The sequence below is a fragment of the Ahaetulla prasina genome, chromosome 4 (assembly GCF_028640845.1).
Source record: "Ahaetulla prasina isolate Xishuangbanna chromosome 4, ASM2864084v1, whole genome shotgun sequence".
NCBI lineage: Eukaryota > Metazoa > Chordata > Lepidosauria > Squamata > Colubridae > Ahaetulla > Ahaetulla prasina.
This window is the reverse complement of record NC_080542.1, coordinates 30,469,736-30,491,722: the sequence shown is the minus strand read 5'-3', so window position 1 is coordinate 30,491,722 and position 21,987 is coordinate 30,469,736. Positions and strand designations below refer to the sequence as shown.

The window sequence follows — 21,987 nt, the reverse complement described above, 5'->3', positions numbered from 1 at the left end:
TATCCACTTTAAATGGAATATAAACAGCCAAGTTAATTTAATTTCTCCTTAGATTTGAGTAGCTTTGTTTTTATATGTGGCTTTTGTTTTTACATCAACTGTATCATCCTTTAGACTTTTCTTTCACTTGGAGAGATCTCTAATGGAGAAAGGGCTATTTTCAGCAAGCCTTTATTTATAAATAGTGGTTAGTTTTACAAGGCTGCAATTAGGTACTCATTTGGACAGAATCCCATTGAAATCAATGGGACTTCTGAGTTACAAATACAGTGCATTGTTCATGTATATAGCTGTACCTGCACAGTTTTATTAAACCTTTCACCCATCTCCCTCAGCAAAGCAGGGTTTTTCAGCTCACACTGTCATTTATCCATTTACTTGCCCTGGCTTCTGAATAGCCCCCCCCTCCCCCTTTAGGAGGAACACAATGCCAAGCTGATTTGGCCTCTTTCCCATCTGTTTTCCTGACTTAGATATTTGGCTGGTGTGCTCACTTTCCCATTCTTTAGAGAGCTACATAAGAGGTAGATAAAAACCTGACTTGTGGTTGCTTGGCAACCAGAATGTTCCTTTTCCTCGTCTGACCTGAGTGGCTGAGCAGCAGCACTGAGAGGCCCTTCCATCAGACCACATGCCTGGAAGGACCATTCAGGTCTGCTTGTCAGCAGTGTGGTGCAACAAAGCAGACAGGGCTTGACTCTTACTCAGTGGTAGCACAACCTACCTGTTGCTGTTGCTCACAAACTTGGCTGCTGCCTATGGCAGAGTACAATGTTGGAGTGGAATTTTGCCTTCCTGTTCCTCCTTGTGCTTTTCAGAAGCCATCCAGCATCCCACCCTTTATCCCAGCAATGCTCAGTCTCAGCTCTACCAACCTTAAAAGATGAGAAGGCTTTGGGATATGAAAATGACTGTGTGGTCAAGTTCCAGTTAGTGGTGCCAATCCCGGCCTGTGCTTTCAGTCAGGGTGCAGCAAAACAAAGCCAGTCTGTGCCTAACTATACTGGCCTAACATTCTGCTCCCCTCCCTCCTGCCAGGGACACTCCCGTCATCCCAAAAATTTGTATTGATTTCTTTCCACTAATGTACAACAAAGCAGACAATGCTTGCTTGTGCCAAGTTACCAGCTCTTCTGCCCCCCCCCGCCCCCCTTCGTGGCCCAACTGAGCAGGCTGAGACAGGCTGATCCTGCCTCTCCAATCCTCTGCTCTGTAATCTTCAATTGCACTACTGTTTGTTTGGCTCTAACAGCGGCAGGGAGTTCTTGGCTTACGATAGTGCTATTTTTTTCTCCTCCTGTGCGAAATACCATCCCAGAACTGGCTGTGTCCCTCCGCGGGACCTCATCGGAGTGCAGACAATAACTTGTGGCAGAGTAATGCCACCCATCCAGCCATTTTCTCTCGGGGGAGGGGGGCAAACGAAGTAAGTGGCAATCTACTATTCTCTTGCGCTATCTTTCCGATCACTCCTAGGGCCGCCCTGGCAAAGCTGGGCAGAAGGGTTTTGGATGCACCGGAGTAAAGTGCCTACTTTCGTGGCACGAATATTTTTGTCCCCCCCCCCCGGTGCTCGAGCAGAGCAGGCCGTGTTTCAACGTATCTCTCCCTCTCTTCTAACCCGGGCTGCCCCCTCCCTCGAGGCAGGGCTGCCCCGGCCGAGCCGGAGCGCACAATGGAGCCGGGTGATCCCTCGCCGCGCAAGGCTCAGAAATGCAAATTGCCGCCGCTGCCTGCGGCTCCATACAATGGAAGGGAGGGAGGAAGGGAGCGAGATAGAGGGAGAGGGAGGGAGGAAGGAAGGGAGAGCGAGCGAGCGAGCGAGCGAGCGAGAGACTGCGAGGAGGAGAGAGGGGGGAGTCCCATTGGCGGGGAGGCTGCTCGCCCCGGCCCAGCCCCGACGACGCGGCGGGTCGCCGGAGCGCCCCCTCCTCCGCGCCGCCTAGCCGTGCGCCTTGGTGAGTAGCTGCGCTGCGCCGTATCGTCCGCCCGCCCACCGTGCGCCCCCCTACCCAGAAAACCCGCCAGCCCGGCCGCTCGTCTCTTCTCCCTCCACCCTTCGCCCGGCACCCAGAGCAGGTGCATGGCAGGAGGGGAAACGCGGCCCGGGCTTCACTTTTCCTCTTACGGGGGCGGGAGGAAGCCGGCCGCGGGACCGCACCGGGCCACGCTCTGGGCGCGCAGCGCTTTGGCGCACGGAAATCGCCTGGCTTCGGCCTCGGGCTTCCTTATCCCCGAATGACCCGGACGATTTCCTCCATCTCTTTTTTTTCTATATCCCTTTCCCGCCCCCCCTCGCTTCTCTTCTCACCCCCATGCACGTGACTATGACTAAAATTGCCGTGGGTGGGGGGGGTGCGATATCTTCTGCGGAAATCAGAAGAAGGAAATAGGGGGACGCGGAAGATATTTGGGGTGAAAGCATTCCTGAGAAGGGATGGAAGAGCAGGTGGCTTGCAGCATAACGCAGGACGGCCGATGCTCCACCTAAAAACTGTTTTCCTACCCTTCGGCTCTGTTTCCCCCCACCCTACCCCCCCACAACAGGCACATTTTGGAGGTGGTGTTTAGTGTTCCCCAATCCCACAGTTTTTTGAGCCTTTTTTAGGGCACAGGTAAGGAAAGGGAGAGGTGGGAAGGTCGGTGGTTTAATGACCCAGTGCTAAGTTGAGGCTCTCAAAGATTGAAAACTATGTTGGGTGGGGTCGAAGGGTGGGTGGGAGGAAGATCAGTAGCTCTTAGTCATTGGGAACAGCTCCCTTGGCTCATCTTCCCATTCCCCCCTCCCCCCCCAATGTGCACTGGAGCATTTGCTGAGGCAGCTGCTCCCTTTGTTTGGGGCGTGTGGGTGGGAAGGGGGGAGGAAGATCTGTGTCTTGCTGGGACAGTCACTCTCTTGTCTCTCACAAGCCAAGGAATGGCTACGGTGTGTGGAGACTGGTTGCTCCCATTCATATATCCTCCTCCCCCTACTCCTTCATGGCTTGGAAGTTGGCGGGAGTTGGCTTGAGGCCTGGCAGCCACCCTCCCTCTTTGGGAGTGGGGATCCTTGAAAATTGCCACTGTTTTTTTTTTCCTCTTAAGTTGCCTTTTTCTAAGAAGTAGCCATCTTGTTTATTTGGGAGGAAAAAAATGAATTGGCACTTTCTATCCTCAGCACCCCTTGGTACAGTTACATTGCATTAAGAAAATAACTCCCTCCCTGTGTTTTGTACAAACAAAACAGGACAATCTGCCTTCTTTGCACCGAGTGGGCCCAAAGGACCTTGTTTGTGTATGTGTGTGTGTGTTTAACACATTCGTCATTAGGATACTACTGTCATAGGCTCAGCATGGCATGATGCCAAAATGAATCAGCTATCTTTTCTCCAGGCTTGTGAATACCACCAGCATTGCTGCTTGATTTGAGCAATTGTGCAGCAAGCTACGCCACCATTTTAGGCAGTCAGATATTCCTTAATAAGGGTGGCAGTATAACATCTGATGTATAGTGCCTAAATCAGGGCTTAGCTTCAATGCGTAATCCTTGAATTTTTGAATAAATAAAATAAAAATGAGTTGAAGGACAAGTAGGTTTTCTCTCTCTTCCCTGCTAGCTGCTCCAACTCTATGATTTTGGGACAGAAGTTTTTCAACCACATTTGAGCCCTGCTCTCTGTTTTATTAAAAACTAAGCTTTGGATAGGAGCGTCCTCTTTCTGAGACAGTAACTTTTCCTAAGAGTGCCTTTGTTAGATAAGTTTTCAGATTGCACTTATTTCAAGATTGTAAGCTTTCAAATGGCACAGAGCTATTCTTCAGACAATAATGAAAAGGAAATTATGCAGTGCCCTACTGCCTATGAAATGCTTCTGTGCATCTTGGAAGTCTGATGCGTTGTTTAGCCTGTTTCTTCAGGGGCTTGTTTGTACAAGTTTGTGATGTCATTATAAGATCACTATATTGAAAGAATAAGCATTGTCTCTACAAGTAAAAAAATATGAGTAAGATTCTGCCACAGTCTTATTTACTGTCTTGGTTCATTCAAAGGTGCTCCATATGAGTGGGGACTCTGAACTCCACAAGTGGTCACATCTGCCTGAGTTTACAGCCTCTATTCCTCTATTAGAGTCTACTTAGTTAGACTATAATTTTATCTTATCAAATTGCAATGGCCATGCAGAATAGGATAATGGAAGCTATAGTAATTTAATATTTTGAAGGGCATCAACTCTAAAGAAGTATGGTTTACTCCAAAGAATATGCTATTAGTTCAAATCCCACCAGGCTCAAGATTGATTCAGCCTTCCGTCCTTCTGAGGTTGGTAAAATGAGGATCCAAATTGTTGGGGGCAATATGCTGATTCTGTAAACCGCTTAGAGAGGGCTATATATCAGGGGTCTCCAACCATGGCAACTTTAAGACTTGTGGACTTCAACCACCAGAATTCCTCACCAGGGAAGCTGGCTGAGGAATTCTGGGAGTTGAAGTCCACCAGTCGTAAAGTTGCCAAGGTTGAAGACCCCTGCTATAAAGCACTGTAAAGTGGTGTATATACCGTATTTTTTGGAGTATAAGATGCACATTAGTTTTTGGGGATGAAAACCAAAAAAAAATCTGCCTCTGCCTACCAGCATCCATTGGTATTCATCTGACTAGCGTCCTTACAGCAAATAGCCTGGTCATCTTCAGCACGTTATCGCAGCCTGATTCAGCATGAGCAGCTGATTGGTGGTTAGATTGGCCTCCCAGAATACCACCAATCAGCTGTTCCAGGCTGCGGAGATCGCCACAGCCCATTGCTGCCTCTATGCATTGCATTTTTGGCCTCCACATGTTGTGTTTTCAGCCTCCAAGTATTGCATTTTCGGCCTCTGCACGCCCCATTTTTGGCTTCCATGAGTCACATTTTTGGCCTCTGCACGTTCCGTTTTAGACCCGTTCCAGGCTGGAACCCCTCCATGCGTCACATTTTTGGCTTCCGTGCATTGCATTTTCAGCCAGCGAGGATCGCCGCTGCCACCAATCCCTACCACTGGAACCAGCTGAAAACGCACCACAGGGAGGCCAAAAACGTGACTCATGGAGGCAGCGATTGGCAGTAATGTGCTGTGGCAATCCCCTCAGCCTGGAACGGATCTGAAATGGGGCGTGCGGAGCAGGAGTGAAATCTAAAAGTTTTTGCCACCAGTTCTGTGGATGTGGCTTGGTGGGCATGGCTTGGTGGGTGTGTGACTGGGTGGGCATAGCCAACATGACATCACTCATGTCTGTCTGCCTGCCTTCCTTCCTTCCTTCCTTCCTTCCTTCCTTCCTTCCTTCCTTCCTTCCTTCCTTCCTTCCTTCCTTCCTTCCTTTCTTTCTTTCTTTCTTTCTTTCTTTCTTTCTTTCTTTCTTTCTTTCTTTCTTCTCTCTCTCTCTCACACACACAAACACACATACCTGGTTTGAGCAGCGGCTGCTGAAGGAAAAGGAAGGAAGTGCTCCAGGAGGATGGCCCAGCCTGGAAGTAGTGTGTCCCCCATCATGGGCTGGATGCAGGCAGCGGGACCTGAGGTGGAAGAGAAGGCAAGCTGGTGTGGGACCACTGGGAAGGCAGCATGGAAGGCAGGCAAGCATGGCAGGGCTTCGAGGAAGGGAGTAAGCTGCTAGCTCCTTCCCCACAACCTTGCCATGCTTGCCTGTTTCCATGTAGGCTTCTGCTTGCCTGCCTTCGCAAACTGGCCACTGGGATGCCTGGAAGGCAGGTAAGCATGGCAGGGTTGCGGGGAAGGAGCTAGTAGCTTACTCCCTTCCCCGAAGTCCTGCCATCTTGCCTGCCTTCCAGGCATCCCGGTGGCCAGCTTGTGAAGGCAGGCAAGTGGAGCCACCTGGAAGGTAGGCAAGCATGGCAGGGCTTCGGGGAAGGGAATAAGCTGCTAGCTCCTTTCCCGCAGCCCTGCCATGCTTGCCTGCCTTCCAAGTGGGCGTCTGCTTGCCTGCCTTTGCAAGCTGGCCACTAGGACACAGGGAAGGCAGTGTGGAATGCAGGCAAGCATGGCAGGACTGCAGGCCATGGACTAGTTCGGGGGCATGGCCAGCCAGCCATGGCTTCCAGTTCGGTGAACCAGCCCCAATCTCCACTACCTATTTGCCTGAGCCAGTCCGATCTGGTAGCATTTCACCCCTGGTGGAGAGGCCGAAAATGTGACATACGGAGGTGGCGATGTGCTGTGGTGATCCCCATAGTCTGGAACAAGTTTAAAATGAAGCATGTGGAGGCCAAAAAATGGCTGAAGAATGGGTGCCCGCAGGTGGGCAGTGCTTCAGCAACATTCGGTGTATAAGGCGCACAGACATTTCCACCCATTTTTTGGGAGGGGAAAGTGCATTTTATAATCCAAAAAGTACGGTAAGTCTAAGTGCTATTTGCTATTAAATTATCCAGAGCTGCTGGGGTAATTTGGATAGGATGTAGACGAATAATGTCAAACCCACCATGCACCTACCCCCATTTTTGTCTTTGGTTGTCAAATATTTTTCTGCTCTTTCAATCTATCCAGAGTTTATTGAAAACTCAAGTCTTGCTTTCCTAGAATTAGGACAAATTAATAGATAAGTACAGCATGAATGTAAATAATTTTAAATGACAGTTTCTTCCTTAGGAGAACTGTGGGTCTGTGGAGGACTAGATTTCTCTAAAATTTTAAGATTTTTACTAAATACAGTTCCCATGATTTCCCTGGGGAAAGCAAGAAATCCTGATGGTTATCTTGCTATGAAAGAGGTGAAAATCTGAGGTGTGGAGTTTCTTAATAAGGTGCTCACAATACTATTTATACTTCCTGTAAAACTGTCCTTTGAAACATGTAAAATTGTGCTGCTTTTACATGTTCCAGAGGGCACTGTAACTATGCAGTGCACATCGGGGTAAATGTATGTCCAGAGGAAAGTGTATATCATTATTTTAGATTATAATTCTAAAGGCACAGATAAGATCTGTACATAATGAAAACAGCAAGAAATGACATATAGGAAGAATATTTGTTTTTGTGGTAATGATAGGCTGAATTCATAGAATATAGTTAAAACATAATGTGGTTTGGTTTTGGTTTACTGTGTACTGTAACCCATCCCTTCTGATTTCAGAACCAGGGTTTATGATAGTGTGGTGTTTATTATAGTTTATTCAACCAAGTGAATCTGATTTAATGCAGTGTATGAGTCAAGTCATCATAAATAGTCAACTTTCTATAATTCTAAAAGCAGTGGTTAATAGTCGTGACTGTTCTCTGACAGTTGCTCAAACAATACCTAAACTATATACCACTTGAATTGAGGCCTTGGGATTGGCATGACGGTTCTTCTCCTGAAAAATATATGCTTTGCCTAGATGTAAGGCTGAAATGATTAGATTAAGTCCAGCCTCTCTGATCCTATGGTTCTGTAAGCACAGGAAGTTGAAAAACAAAACAAAATGAAACGTGAGGCATTCAGCCATGCACATAAAATGTCAGTTCTGTGGAAGGTATTGTCTTGCTATAGTGAATATAACCTCTAGATAGATCATTTCTCATAATTTTTCTCAGTTCTTCTGTGAGGCCTGTTGCCATCTGGGGGTAGGGCAAGAATATCATATGATAACAGCATGAGTTCACAGATCTGATTCATTCATGCTCAATCCTGCTATGAATGTAAGTTTAGATTTCTGCCCTCCAACTGTTTCTCCTCTTGCTAAACCCTCTGAATGCAGAGGAGACTACCTCATTTCACCTTCCTGTTTACATTCTCATTGTTATCTTTCACATACTGTACAGACCTTTTCTTTTCTAAGATGAGATTCATAAAGAGTAAAATGCCACAGAGAAGATTCCTTCCTTTCATATGCAAGATCGTAAAGGCATACACTCAGAATAAGAACTTTCATTCAGATCTACCACTTCAGCTAGCCCTTTAGCCATAACTCACAGTGCTTAATGCTCCAAGTAATTTTAATTTCAGGTTAATTAAACTGGGGCTGAACAAAGAATAATTCATGTTGGCTCAGAGGCCTACAAACGGACCCCATTAAATATAGTGCATTCTTAGAAAAGGTGAATTCAGTTGGGCTCATAATTCAATTTGTATGACAATTCACATATTGGATTAAACCTTAATGTAGTTTGCTTAGTATTGGCATGGTATGTAGATTTAGACTATGCATTTTATAAACTATATCTTAAGACAGAAATGCAAAAAAATTTAGCGGGAGTAGAATGCAGCACACCACAATCCCTTCTGCATTGCCCAAAGTGAACAGGGACACATGCGTATCTGCATGCAGAATGGGACAACTCACCATGGCCAGCTAGCCATGGTCTACTCGCTAGAGCCAAATTGCCATGGACAACTCACTATAGGACAATTCAATTCAATTCAATTTAATTATTTCAAATAATTAAAAAATATTTTCATTTTTGTCATTCACATTTTGTTTTGTCCCTCCGTTGGCATTCTTTCTTTACGGATTCTATTTGGCTACTTCTTCGATACTAGTGTAACTCTTGTTCTGCGGTAAGTTGTCCCACAGTGAGTTGGCTATGATGAATTGGCCATGGAGAGTTAACCATGGTGAATTGGTTCTAGCAAATTGGCTCTGGCAAGCTGTCATAGACCTCTTTGCATGGGTTTAAGACATCCATTTTGTCTGCTTAACTTCTGAAATCTTTGCAAAAAACTGTCTCGGCTCACCCATTTTTATTGTATAGCTCTTAGGAAGTTCTGGAAAACATACTAAAGCCTTTGACATAGCAGAGGTTTTATTAGACTCCTAACATATGGCTTAGCATTATTTGTGAATCCAGCTACTATATTTGATAATCAGTGCCAGGTTAAGACAAATCCTGGCTTAGCATGATAAATGATCTCGGAATTCAAATGTCAACTCCTTCTCCAGATGCAGGATCAGCCTGACCTTGACCGGCAGAAAGAATGTTGTTATGTCTAATGATATGTCTTTAAAATTTGGCTATTTTGCTATAGCCATTTTAAGATCGAACCCTTTATAGGATCTATTGCTTAAAATAATGTTTATTGCTTTTAATACAATAACAAAAAATTAAACAAAAGCAATAAACTACAAAGAAATACTATAAAAACACAATGTGCTTAAAAATAAGTGGAAAAAATGCAAGAGAAAAAAAAAGATATGGAGTATAATATATTGTAATAAATAGTTATCATTCCATATGTAATTTTCTTGCATACTTGACCTTTGGCTAAGAAAATATAGTAGGGTTTATAACTTTTTAATAGTTTTGGCTTCCTTAAAGGATCTCCAAGGATTGGAGCTGTTGCTAAAATTCATGTTTAGAAATTCCTATCATTTCTTTCTCTTAAAAATGCACAAAAAAGTGACATATTAGCAAATATGCTAATATGCATATATTAGTGTGTTGGAGGAGATTTGCTATTATGATCTTAATGGAAATTCACACTCATCTGTGTAAAATTCACTGGGCAACTCTAAGCTAGGAAGTATTTCTGATTCCAACATGCTTATATGAATTAAAAAGTGTCTTTTTAAAACAAAGGATGGAATAACATGTCATGTGTTGTTGTTCATCTGAGGTTTATTTACCTACTTTTAAGAACTGCTAAGGATTAGATGATTTTTTACTATGTCTTGATACGTAAAACCACAAAATTCAAATAGGGTATACTTTCTTTTTCACATGACTATGCTTATTGGGAGAACATAACAAAAGTATACATAAAGAAATTTGTCTACCACACCTATTTTCCTCAATATCTTAATTTTCTTGTATAGATCCTGCCCCACTCCATTTGGGATTTTAAACTGGATACGCATAGAGCATTTTTGCTGGAGCATGGCTAGCTAACACTTTAATCCACAATCAGAATATTTGTCACAAAAGTAGAGGCCGCAAGAATTCCAGAAATCTTTTGCCAACATCTGGAGATTGAAATCCAGATGAATATAATTGTAAAGATGACAGCTTTGCCTGAGGTGAAATGGGGTGAGATGGAGCACCCCATGTCAATCAGAACACCCCTCCATATGATACATATTGGGGTGTATCATATATATGTAACTTTGCCCAGATATATGTGTCTTTGCCCAGAATTTCCTGGTGTTTATTTTCATATAATCAACCTTTGATTTGTGGAAAGCAGTTAGCAAGAGACCCACAAGTCAGCAGCAGTGATTCAGTTTATTCTCTCCCCTTGAACAATTCTCCATCTTCTAATTTATCTGCTGCTTCCTTAGATTTATCTCTAGTTCTAGATGTCCTATTTTTTCTTCCATAGACCCATCCTTGCCAGCTCACTGTTTCCCTTCTTTAGCTGCCCTATTTCCTTCTTGCTCATAACTTTGTCTAAATGTTTTTCACAGCCAAAACAATATTTTTATAAAGGCTACTGTTTATTATTTTATTCGTCTGTTAATGGTTTTGCTTGTTACCATTCCCTGGTATTGTTGAGGTAAGCTAACATTAAGAAGAGGAAGAAGGGACTGTAAACCACACCTACATATAATATTTTAAAATATTTCTGGAACAAGAACAAATAATATTCAGAAAGGATACTACTTTAGTGGAAGGCCCTCAAGTAACAGATGTCATCAACACAGTTTATACCCCCCTTTTTGAGTTCTCAATTTGTGGGCCCCTGCTTTTATTGGCATTACTACAAGAAACTTGGGTATTCTGTTACTCAAAAATACTGGGGTGGTGGTGTGCTCTGTTGAATTGTGCAAACAATGGGATATAACATATGCAAAAGCTTGCATTGTGAGATTCTTTGAAGCACTGGGAAATATTTGGTAACATCAAAGCTCTTAACATAGAGTCCTGAGTGGTATTCCAGTTTTTCTCCAACAGGCTTCCTTAACTCTTATGCAAATAGTGACTTGCCCAATGTAGTCACTTGAATTTCATGATCATAAACTGAAATGTTGATTTTTCCACTTCAAAGGACAAACCCAACTAAAATGTTTATCTGCATCTCACACATTTTTCTTTGGAAGATTCAGTGGGATCAGTTTTGATAGATCTGATTTAAAGTTGTCACAAGTTATCACAGCAACTAAGGACTGAACTGGAGATAACTGTCTTTTCTTCCATATCTTAATATTTGCATGAAATGGAGAATAATGAAAGGCAAGACATCTCGGCTTCTCTTGCGTTGTTATTCACATCTGCTTCCTACTTCTGCCTCGTTTTAACTTGCCTGCAGCAAATATAAAATTGTTATGGAAAGTGGAAATCAAAGGCTGGAATATTTTCTTGCAAACGGACAAACATTTCCCAATTGCAATCTGAAAATACTTTATTTGGATGTCTTTTTCTTACTGCTGAATTCCTCCTGTTTTGACAACTCAAGAAATGTTGGTCAAAGATCCACTGCAGATAAAATTCTTGCCAGCTTTCTATAAAGCAATTATTTTGCAACAATGAACTAAACATTGTCAGGCTGTGTCACATCGGTATTTAGAATGTTTTCATTTTTCTCTGCAGTCTCTAGAGAACATCAGGGCAAAATGTTATTTATTTATTGAACGAACAGACCCTGATTGCAAATTTACAATTAAAAAAGAAGGAAAAGGGATGTTGAGGAAAGTGGGGAAATGCGGGTCAGGTATCCATTATGTGAAATAATACTGTAGTACTGAAATCTTATGGTTTAGGGAAGAGGCTGAAGGATTTGATCTTTCAAATCAGTTGAACGGAGAGCCCTCCGTTTATGTCTTTGTTGCTTGAGAAAGAAGTCCAGTGGAGCTGGTTTCCAAGAGATACCAGTATATTCCAAGAGCCATGCTTCTGTTTTTAAAGTCACGCTGGACCTCAGTTCCACCTGGAAACAATCCTTGCACTCTATTGGAAGACTTATGCTGGACTGGTGAAGGCTCCCTCAACCATGTACCAATAGCAAAGAAATTACACTGTGGGTAATTTCATGAGTATTTAGTTCTATTCCAGACATGCCTGAGGCTTAACTATAGAACAAATTAAGTTATGGGAGAGCATGTGTGGATGACAATTTCATACTTATCAAATACTAGCCTAATATGCTCACCATTCTAAGCCAAGCTTTGATAATTATAGTTTACAGAAACATATCACTGTTGGTTGGGTTGAGCAACACAGAGGCCAAATGTGAACTGATAATATTGTAGTATGAGCATAGTTGTTAATTTCAAAGTAGCCTCAGCCTTTGTTTATAAAACATTTACATTTCATCTAAATGACTTCCACCACCCTTTGTGTTGCAGCTGATGGTTCTACCTAACAAGGGTGACATGTCAACTTGGCTGTCACTGGCTGTTCCATCACCAGTCAAGGATTAAAGCATGTGATCAGGAGCACCATGGAGGTGAGTGGCTTGAGTCATAAAACGAGGGGGGAATAGAACAGGATAGGGAACTTCTGAAATGATTTTTGTCTCCTCCCTACAGTATTATCAAAGTAAATTATTCTAAGCTGACCTGAAATTAACTTGGCAATGGTCCAAGTTCTCTTAGCTCCCTCTTGGTGAAATACTGAATTTCAAAATCCATTGAAACTGGAAAAAGAAACACTTTTAATAGGGGCAAGATGGAAGAAGTATTTATATGTTACTATTTTAATTATTATATCTTACTTTTATGGATACTCTTCTTTCCAGAGTGGTTAACAACTAGATTATCATCAAATATTCAAAGAAAAATTAGACAACTTAACAGAATACTGCCATTGCAATTCATAGCCAGCAAGTACAGAAGCTTCTTTCAATTAGCCCGCCACAAGCTGCTTCTCATGTCAGAGAGAGACTGGTGAGGAATTAGTCTGGAATCTCTATGTAGGCACAAAAAGGAAAGGTTTGACTCTTGAATGCCATTGAACCTTATGTAGCTTGGCCTAAATTCAACCTGCCAGTCTGAGAAAATTCCTGTGTTATAGCCATGAACAATAAAATATCTAATTGAACTCTTCATGTATGGATTTGATTGTTCATGCCTGACACATAGGACTCTTAGCATTAGTTGGGTTCAGAATGGGACATAGTATGGTAGAAATAGTAGTTTTCATAGATAATAAGCAAGATAACAAGTCCCATCTTCACTAGAGAACTGTTGAATGTAATGGGACAATTCCAATCTATTCAACTCAGTGAAATTCAAAGGGACGAGCAAGAAACCCTAACAATATTTCTCTAATATTCATTTTACTATAAGCCTAAAATGATTCCTGAGGTTTGCCTTTGAAGCAGATTTTACAATCCCATTAAATTTGTTTTGCATTTCAGTTTTCTGTATGTGTCTGTCTCTTTTTTCCTCACTTACCGGTTTGAAATTCTTACCCATTCTTTGGTTCCCAACTATGTTTTACTGTCTTATCGCAGGATATAATTCCTCAAATTCAATCATGTTTTTGTTGACACATAGATTTGTTTGTAAGTGCTAATTGATTTTCCAAAATACTCTTAGTGAAGGAAATTGAGACACCTGCTCTTGGGAGTCTCCATTTTCCTATTTCCCCTAACAATAAAGTAAAGCTTCTGCTTTCCAGTCATAGGAAAGAAAGTTATTTGGCTGCTTTTCTCTCACCCTCTGCTTTGCAAAATGCTGACTGGAAAGGTTGCTGGCTGAGGACAGAAGGGTTTCTGTTTGTTTTGTACAAAGACTGCATGCCAGCCACCAGCTTGAAAACTGCACTGAGGGAAACCCAGAACCCTGTCTCATTCTGCAAGGAAGTTAATGTTGTCCTTCTTTTCCTGTACCAACAAACTGTTATGCTACATCATTGATTGCAAAACAGACTTAGGAAAAGAAAAGATTCAGTATAAAGGTTTTAACCTTCTTCTTTCCCTTTCCCTTCCTACAGGGTGCAGATTACCAGTTGCCTTCTGCCAACTCAGCCAGTGTTGCCCTTCCTTCTCCTTCCTCGTCTTCCAGTGATGAAGCTGACATTATGGCTTTCAATGGGGAGCTGGACTTACAATATTACTCTAATGGGCCAGGGGGGGCAGGAGGGGAGGCTCGCCCTTACCAGTGTCCTATCTGTGGCAAGCGTTTTCGCTTCAACAGCATCCTGGCATTGCACACTCGTATCCACACCAGCTCCTATCCACTCACTTGTCCCTACTGTGGCCACCAGGCAGGGCAGCGTGCCAGCTTACGTCTCCATTTGCGCTCCCATTGTCCTGAAGCCCAAACCCGGCTCAGTCACCAGAGCCGCCTGCTGCTTGAATTGGAAGAGCGGGCACTTCTGCGGGGTCAAGAAGAGGAAAAGGAGGAGGAGGAGGAGGAGGAAGAAGAAATGGCTGCTCCTATTCCACCCCGACCTATACCCACCTTCCGCTGCTCTTTCTGCAAGGGCAAGTTTCGCACTGCAGGGGAACGCGAGCGCCACCTTCGCATCCTCCATCAGCCATACAAGTGTGGGCAATGTTCTTTTGCTGCCACACAGGAGTCTGAACTTCAGTGGCACAACAAACAGGCTCATAACACCCCAGCAGCCTGGACACCCGCCCCTCCTGCCCCTGTGCCTACCACTACAGCTCCACCCACCCCTCCTGCTTCCACCCCTACCCCTTCCTCCTCTGCCTCCACCCCTACGGAGTTCCGCTGCCAGGTCTGTGGTCAAGCCTTCACCCAGTCCTGGTTCCTTAAGGGTCACATGCGGAAGCACAAAGACTCCTTTGACCATAAGTGCCAGGTGTGTGGGCGTGGCTTCAAGGAACCATGGTTCCTGAAAAACCACATGAAGGTTCATCTCAGCAAGCTGGGCCTCCAGAGTGAACAAAGAGGACCAGGACGGTCAGCACAGAGTTTACTCGTGGGTTGTGAGGCCCTGTATCCATCTCTCCTCTCTCCTCGGCCAACAGATAAAGCCAGTACGGGCACTTTCCTGGGTTACAGTGATTCGAGCTGTGCTGAACGATTGCAGGCCACAGCTCGTGCCGTGGAGAGTAGTCAGCAATGGCGGGAGTGTTCTTATGTAGTGGGGTCCAAGCTTGTGAGAGAAGACTCAGGAGCGAACCATCGCTGCCCAGACTGTAACCGGACCTTTGGTACATTCCAGCAGATGGCTTTGCACCGGCAAAGCCACCTATCCCGTGAGAGAGAATGGAACAAGGGACAATCACTGGGTTCTCATCTTCTAAGTGGACACTGGCTTCCAACAAACGTGAGAGCTTCTAGTGCAGCCAACACCAGCTCAGCTCTGCTGACCCAGAAGGAAAAAGGCAAGTACAGACGGAGTCCAGAGCACACTTAGCAATTTTATGGGAATGAATGAGCTGGGTAGAGATGACTGACTTTGGTCACGGAGAACTTTCATTTAGTTTGAGGAAGACGGTGGCCCAGGGCTGCATGGCCAGAATTGAAGTTTCAATTAATAGAATTAAGTCTGCTTTGAATTTTGGAAGACAATTTGTGGTGCTTTTTCTTTAAAAACACAACGATATAGTTGCATGCATGAATGTAGGCATCTCTAGTGAAATTATATGCTTTAGTGAATCCCCAAGCAAACAGAAGCTGAAACAAGCTCTACATGTATAAACCTAAACAGGCCATCTTGCTGCAAATTTGAATGCATAATTACTGTTTACATGCAGCTGTTTACAGATTCAGAATAAGAAAACTAGTACAAAAGTCTGGATACCCTTTAGCCTGTACTTTGTAATTCTTTGACAAAAATAACAAACATTTTGTAAAGCCAGGGAAGCATCATCGTCTCCTCCCCTCCTCCACCACCTCCTTTTCTTGGAAGTGTTTTACCTCCTTCTTAAGGCTGATAGAGTGTGACATGTTTGGGATCTTTTCCCTCAGATTTTCAAAAATATTCTTGTTTGAGAACTGTGACAGCCACCGCAAAATCTTTATTTCCTGTAAGTGTTTTATAGATGATATAGATTAGAAGCTTCTTTCACATCATAATTATGATGAAATATATGAACATTTTTCAGCTTCCATTTTCTCAATTATAGAACATGAGGTTGGACAACATGTGGATATTTAGTTAATTTCATCCATAAACTGCTGTCATACAACCCAAATATAATAGAGCCAGCCCCATTCTTTTTTTTTTTGAATTTTTTTTTTATTTTTAAAACAAACCACATACAATATATCTTTTTTTTTGAACAAAATATCAGCCAGGTATATAATCATATCCAATTCAGTTTTCCACCACCCTTTTATATATTTTATCAATATATTTCCCTTATCCCCTTTTTAATATTCCCTATTTCCCTAATAATAATAATAAAAAAATCTAGTCTAATCCTTCGTCCCAAATTTAAATCTTTAATCGAATCTATCCCCCTCTTTTTTCTATTCCTCTCTTTTATCTCTTTCCATTTATATTAAAACCCTATATTCCTATTTACTAATTTCTTTCTTTTCAGTCTCTATAGCATCAACATCAATCATCTGTTTACATTTCAATAAACATTTTTAAGATTATTATTCTTAATCTTGTAGAAAAAAATATAAAACAAGCTAGCATTCATTATTTCTCATAAAATCTCATATTTATATACTCTCATCTCTTTAATATTTCAATCTTAATCTATATTGATTCCCTTTCTATTTTCCCTTTAAATCCCTTGCTTTCTTTGCTTGTCCTATATTTCTATCAATTCTGCCAATCTCCATAGCATCAGTATCAATCAATTCTTTACATATCAATAAAAATTTTAGGGTTATTCTTAATCTTACAAAGAAAGTAAAAAAAAGTAAGCATTTCCCTTATTTCAAAAAGTTTCATGCTTATTTATTGTCATCTCATTAATGTTTCCCTCTTAATCTATTTCAATTCCATTTTTATTTTCCCTTAAAATCGCATGCTTTCTTTGCTTATTCTATATTTCTATTGATTCTCCTATTTCCCCTTCTCCCCCATTTTTTATTTCTCTCTATTAAACCTTATACAATCCTTTAAATTTATATTTTAACATAATAAGTTCTTTGTTTGCTGTCAGTTCTGGAACAGCTTATTTTTTCTAGGTCTTTTTTTTCCATTCATAACTTGTAATTATTTCTTTTATTTTTTGCTTAAAAATCGTATGCGTGTTTCTCTTCATTTCTGCATCATTCTTTGAAGATGTCACTCTTATTCTTGTCAAGGTCAAAAAGCTTGTTGACAAAATACTCCCTCTCAGTTCTCACCAGTCTTATCACTGCCATAAAAAGATGTTGAGACTTAGAAAGAGTGCAGAGAAGAGCAACAAAGATGATTAGGGGACTGGAGGCTAAAACATATGAAGAACGGTTGCAGAAACTCTGTATGCCTAGTTTAATGAAAAGAAGGACTAGGGGAGATATGATAGCAGTGTTACAATATCTCGGGGGTTGCCACAAAGAAGAGGGAGTCAAACTATTCTCCAAAGCACCTGAAGGTAGAACAAGAAGCAATGGGTGGAAACTAATCAAGGAGAAACGCAACTTAGAACTAAAGAGAAATTTCTTGACAGTTAGAACATTTAATCAGTGGAACAACTTGCCTGCAGAAGTTGTGAATGTTCCAACACTGGAAATTTTTAAGAAAATGTTGGATAACCATTTGTCTGAAATGGTGTAGGGTTTCCTGCCTGGGCAGGGGGTTGGACTAGAAGACCTCCAAAGTCCCTTCCAACTCTGTTGTTGTTGTTGTTGTTGTTGTTATTGTTATTATTATTATAAAAAGATTTTCAGCAATGGCCAAAGTCCTTGTGGTTTCCTCTTCCGCCTTTAGATGTCACTTTGCAATCCATAGGTCTAATCCACAATTAGTAAAATTATCCACTTTGTTTCTTTTACTTAGAGTTGTTTATCTTATATAAAACATTGTTTTATTTTAGTTTATTTTTTGTTTTTTTCCAATTACTGCCATTTAAAATCCATAATTTAAATTTAAAATTTATTTAATTCCAGTCCATAGAGGAAAAAGAAAAGCGGAGATATTCCACCAAGTTAAAATTTTAAGTCCTCGATTTTTCCTTTTTGTAGTCTTTAATCAATTTTAAAAGCTTCCAAATTATCCAAGTTTCCAGCTTTAATTAAGGATTCCATTTTTTCCCTTTTTATTTGGGGGAATCTGTATTTCAATTTCAAAAATCAAGTTTCTGGCAGGTCTTTGGGTATTGCTTCCATTTCTTTTGTTCTATTGTATAAACAGTCCTTGTCAATTTAGCCACTATTCCTGAGTTTTAATTTTTTTTTGCAGGCATTAGTTTTAAAGTGTTTCTCCATGAGTTGGTGTTCACTCACCCGGCTTCAGTATTTTGTCCAATTCACCGCTTCAGCACTCCAGCACAGTCTTATGTGGCCGTCCCGACTTTGGCAGCTTGTAATGGCTGCGTGTCCTCATCACTGGGTTGAAGGCTAAAAGGCCGGTGCTGCAGGGAATTTGCAACTTCCCTGTTCGCTCAGGCCGTTCCTTCTTTCTTCGCTATCCCTGCAGGACAGCTATGGTCCATTGCGGACCCCGTAACGATGGGGATATCGGCGCTCCCCGACCGTCTCAGGGTGACACTGGCCACGCCTCCCTGAGCCAGCTCCATTCTTATTGGATTGTTAAGTTTTTCTTCAAAAATGATTCATCTTCTTACTTCCAAACGTATCTTGTGAATGTGGTCATTAGTCCAAAGCACTTTCTATCAAAACAATTGAAGCTTTTCAGTGTTTTCTTTTGCTATTTTAAATTGTGTCTTTTGTGAAGAAGAGGTCAGAGAAACAGTTTCCTTCTGATAACATTCCCATGCACATTATTATTGTATAAGCAACACTCTACTGTGGATAACTACTGTAATCAGGGGTGAAATGCTCCCGGTTCGCACCGGCTCTCCCAATTAGGTAGCGATTGCAGCTGCTGGTTCGGAGGACTGGTAGCAAAAATCTCTGGCCCCGCCCCCCCCGCTTCTGCTGAGCCGCACCATCAGCAGGTTTTTTTTTTTACTTTTAAAGTTTTTCTTCAGCAGAAACATGCCTTTAAAAGTAAACAAAAAAACCTCTGATGATCGCGGGGCTGAGCAGAGATCATCAGAACACTTTAAAAGTTTTTTTTAAAAAAAACCTCTTCAGCCCAAGGGGGAAAAAAAGAAAAGGGGGGGGGGCTTTAAAAGGCTTCTTTGGCCATCCCAGCTGAGTTCCTCATCACCAGAACCTTAAAAATCATGTTTTCTACATGTTAAAACAATTATTTTAAGAGGTTCTGGGCTGCTACGAGGGAACTTCAGCTGAGATCGTCACAGGAGCTGACTTTAAAACATTTTTTCCTCTGGCGATCTCAGAGGAGTTTCCTGATCCTAGCAGGCTTTTAAAATCACTTTTTAACAGCCCCCAATTACAAGAGCCCCCACCCATGCCCACCCAATTCCCCCTCCTCACTTACCTATAATTACTGCATATTGCACCTTTTGGGCTGGCAACGCAATGCTTACTTCAGCTACTGATTACAGCCTGCTTTGACTTCCTGCTTTGCTGAATGAGGAACTCTGGGATTTGAAGTCCATAAACCTAAAGCTACTAAAGTTGGAGACCCCCTGATCTAAATAAATAAATAAAAATAATAAAATAAAATATTTGTGCAGCTTTCTGAAATTTGGTGTGTTTATGTAGTGTTTCACTCTAACTACACAAACACACAAAATCTCACAAAGCTGTATGTGGCATTTTGTGTGTGTATGAGTCAGTTGTGTTGTGTGTGTGTGTAAAGTGTAAAGTTCCTGCTTGTTGCAGGGGCCATTCTGGGTGAAGTGCAGCTGCTTTTACAGTGTGTGAGTCAGTTGTGTTGTGTTGTGTTGTGTGTGTGTAAAGTGTGAAAGTTGGTTTTTGGTACCTCTTATAGTTTTGTATACTTTGTTTATTATTTTTATTATTTATTGTTATTGGCCATGGCCACCAGTCATCTGACCACCAAGCCACACCCACCAATTAAGCCACGCCCACAGAACCGGTAGGGAAAATTTTTAGATTTCACCCCTGATTGTAATCCAATGTCAACTAAACTTTTCAGCAGGGTCTTTTGCAGATCTAACCAGCTTTCATGCACTGTAACAGAGATTTTGTTTTTGGTCTGCCAGATTTTGTTGACTTCAGTAATTTTCACTACTTAATAGTGTTTCTCAAAATTAAAGTTGTTAGCTGGAAATGTTCACAAATATTTTTTTATAGCCTTCCTCTGCTTTATAAGTAAATTATGTTCATTTTCAAATATTCTAAGCAGGCAGCTGCTTAGAAGAACTGTTGGTTGTTGAAAATAAAGAGTCACATTTGAGAAGTTAGAAGGGTTAGAGTATTTGCTTACCTGTGGGGTTGTCTTCACTTGAGTAACTGTAAGCCTAACAAATCAATCACTTTTGGGAGCTTTTAACAATTCAATGATAATAAAATAACAATGAATTTATTTTGCTTATTGGTTATTCTTAAACAACGGCTCATAACTAATAAGCATGAGTTCAAATTTTCAGAACTTTTGTTCCATGTAGAAGTTGTATCATCATCTTTCTGTTCACTAAAGCAGGGGTTTCTAACCTTGACCACTTTAAGACTTGTGGACTTCAACTCCCAGAATTCCTCAGCCAGCAAAGTTGGCTGAGGAATTCTGGGAGTTGAAGTCCACAAAGTTGCTAAGGTTGGAGACCCTTGCACTAAAGAAATTATTGAAATAAGCAAATTGACCAGGCATGCATAAATAGTCGCATGCAACTTACATTACTAAAAGCTGAATGAACATTTTTTGTGTGTTTCCAGTCCCAAAGTGGTGGAAAAATCACATTGGAAATGTTTATCAAAAATGATCAGAATGGCAAAACTCCTGCTTTGTAAGGCTTTGTATTTGTAGATCTAAACTGATTTCAGTTTTAAATGCAAACATCTTTGTCCCAGAACCCTTCCTTCCCAAACAAGCAGGAAGAAATAAAAATATTAGACATGTTTGCATAATGTGGGTGACCTAGCCAGCTGCTCTCCTGATTACTCATCCCATACCCTGCATGATCAAGAGTCAGCTGGGAAGCAGCCATTTTCTATGCCTTCCAAATTACTGCAAAGGAAAACAATGTGTGTTTTGGCATAGAATATTTTTGGGGGGAGCAAAACCTCCTCCCACCCCTAGTGTAAAAATCCTCAGTGTTTCAGTTGAGAGCAACACCGAGCAGAATCTTTACTCCTTTGAATTCTGAACGAGATGATGTCATTTGTTCCTGACAATGCCAATTTATAAACATCTCTGGGCAAGCAAAATTTGGATTTCCATGCTCCATGCATGCCAAACTGGTTTGATGGGATTACCAGGTAATACATGTGCCATGGAAATAAAATATCACTCTTCCGCACAGGTAGAAGATATATTTCAGTTACCCTGATGCACTTCTCAAATGGCCTTTTCCAATGCTTTCCTCTGTCCTTAAGCACACTACTGCTTTGACGTTACTGCTTTTGTTTCCTATTTATAAGAAGTTTGGTTAAACAATTCTGAGTCTCCTTGATGAGAAATAATTTGTTATTAAGCGAGATTAAATCTGTGATGTAGAGATGGACTAATTTTTATACTATTTGCCTCTTTGAAAAAAAAAACACTGAGGTTGGAATCATATCAGGTTACACAAGAGAATTTGGCCATGTCATTTTGTATGGTGGGTATGTTATACCCTCAGGTGGCAAGAGCTGGAATTTATCATACGAGACACAATTAAGAATTAGGCTTTGAGATGATCTAGTCAGGTAAACTCTATTCTTTCCACCTGAGGCTCTGTTTAGCAAAACATTAATGCAATAATGCGGGTAATATTCTCTCTCTCATCTGTCTCTATTATACATGCATTTCATCTTTACTTCAAGACCAGTGTAAGGCTCACTAAAAACATTTTGCCAGATTTTTTTGAATTTTTATCTCTGCTGCTGGATGAAGCTGCTGAAGGAGGAGATTTGCTCATTCACAAGCTGGTTGTCAGGGGTGAAAATTTAATTGCCACGATAGGCTTTTCTGAGTATTTGCATATCTTTACTACTGAATATTGAACAGAACTCTTATAGTAATATGTACAGGAACTTCGAGAAA

At 41.6% G+C, this 21,987-nt stretch overlaps 1 protein-coding gene across 3 annotated transcripts in view; it reads left to right on the top strand.

Moving 5' to 3' along the window:
• Positions 1-1,288: 1,288 nt before the first annotated feature.
• ZNF219 (zinc finger protein 219) overlaps positions 1,289-21,987 on the top strand; it is a 26,537-nt gene continuing 5,838 nt past the window's right edge. The window contains exons 1-3 of one of the 3 annotated variants that reach the window (XM_058180892.1): positions 1,289-1,426; positions 12,234-12,334; positions 13,825-15,187. In XM_058180892.1, the coding sequence (XP_058036875.1) occupies positions 12,329-12,334; positions 13,825-15,187 (1,369 nt within the window). In that variant the 5' untranslated portion in view covers positions 1,289-1,426; positions 12,234-12,328. Of the gene's footprint in view, positions 1,427-1,564; positions 1,959-12,233; positions 12,335-13,824; positions 15,188-21,987 lie in introns of those variants that run through there. The other 2 variants (XM_058180891.1, XM_058180893.1) reach the window with 2 other exon arrangements.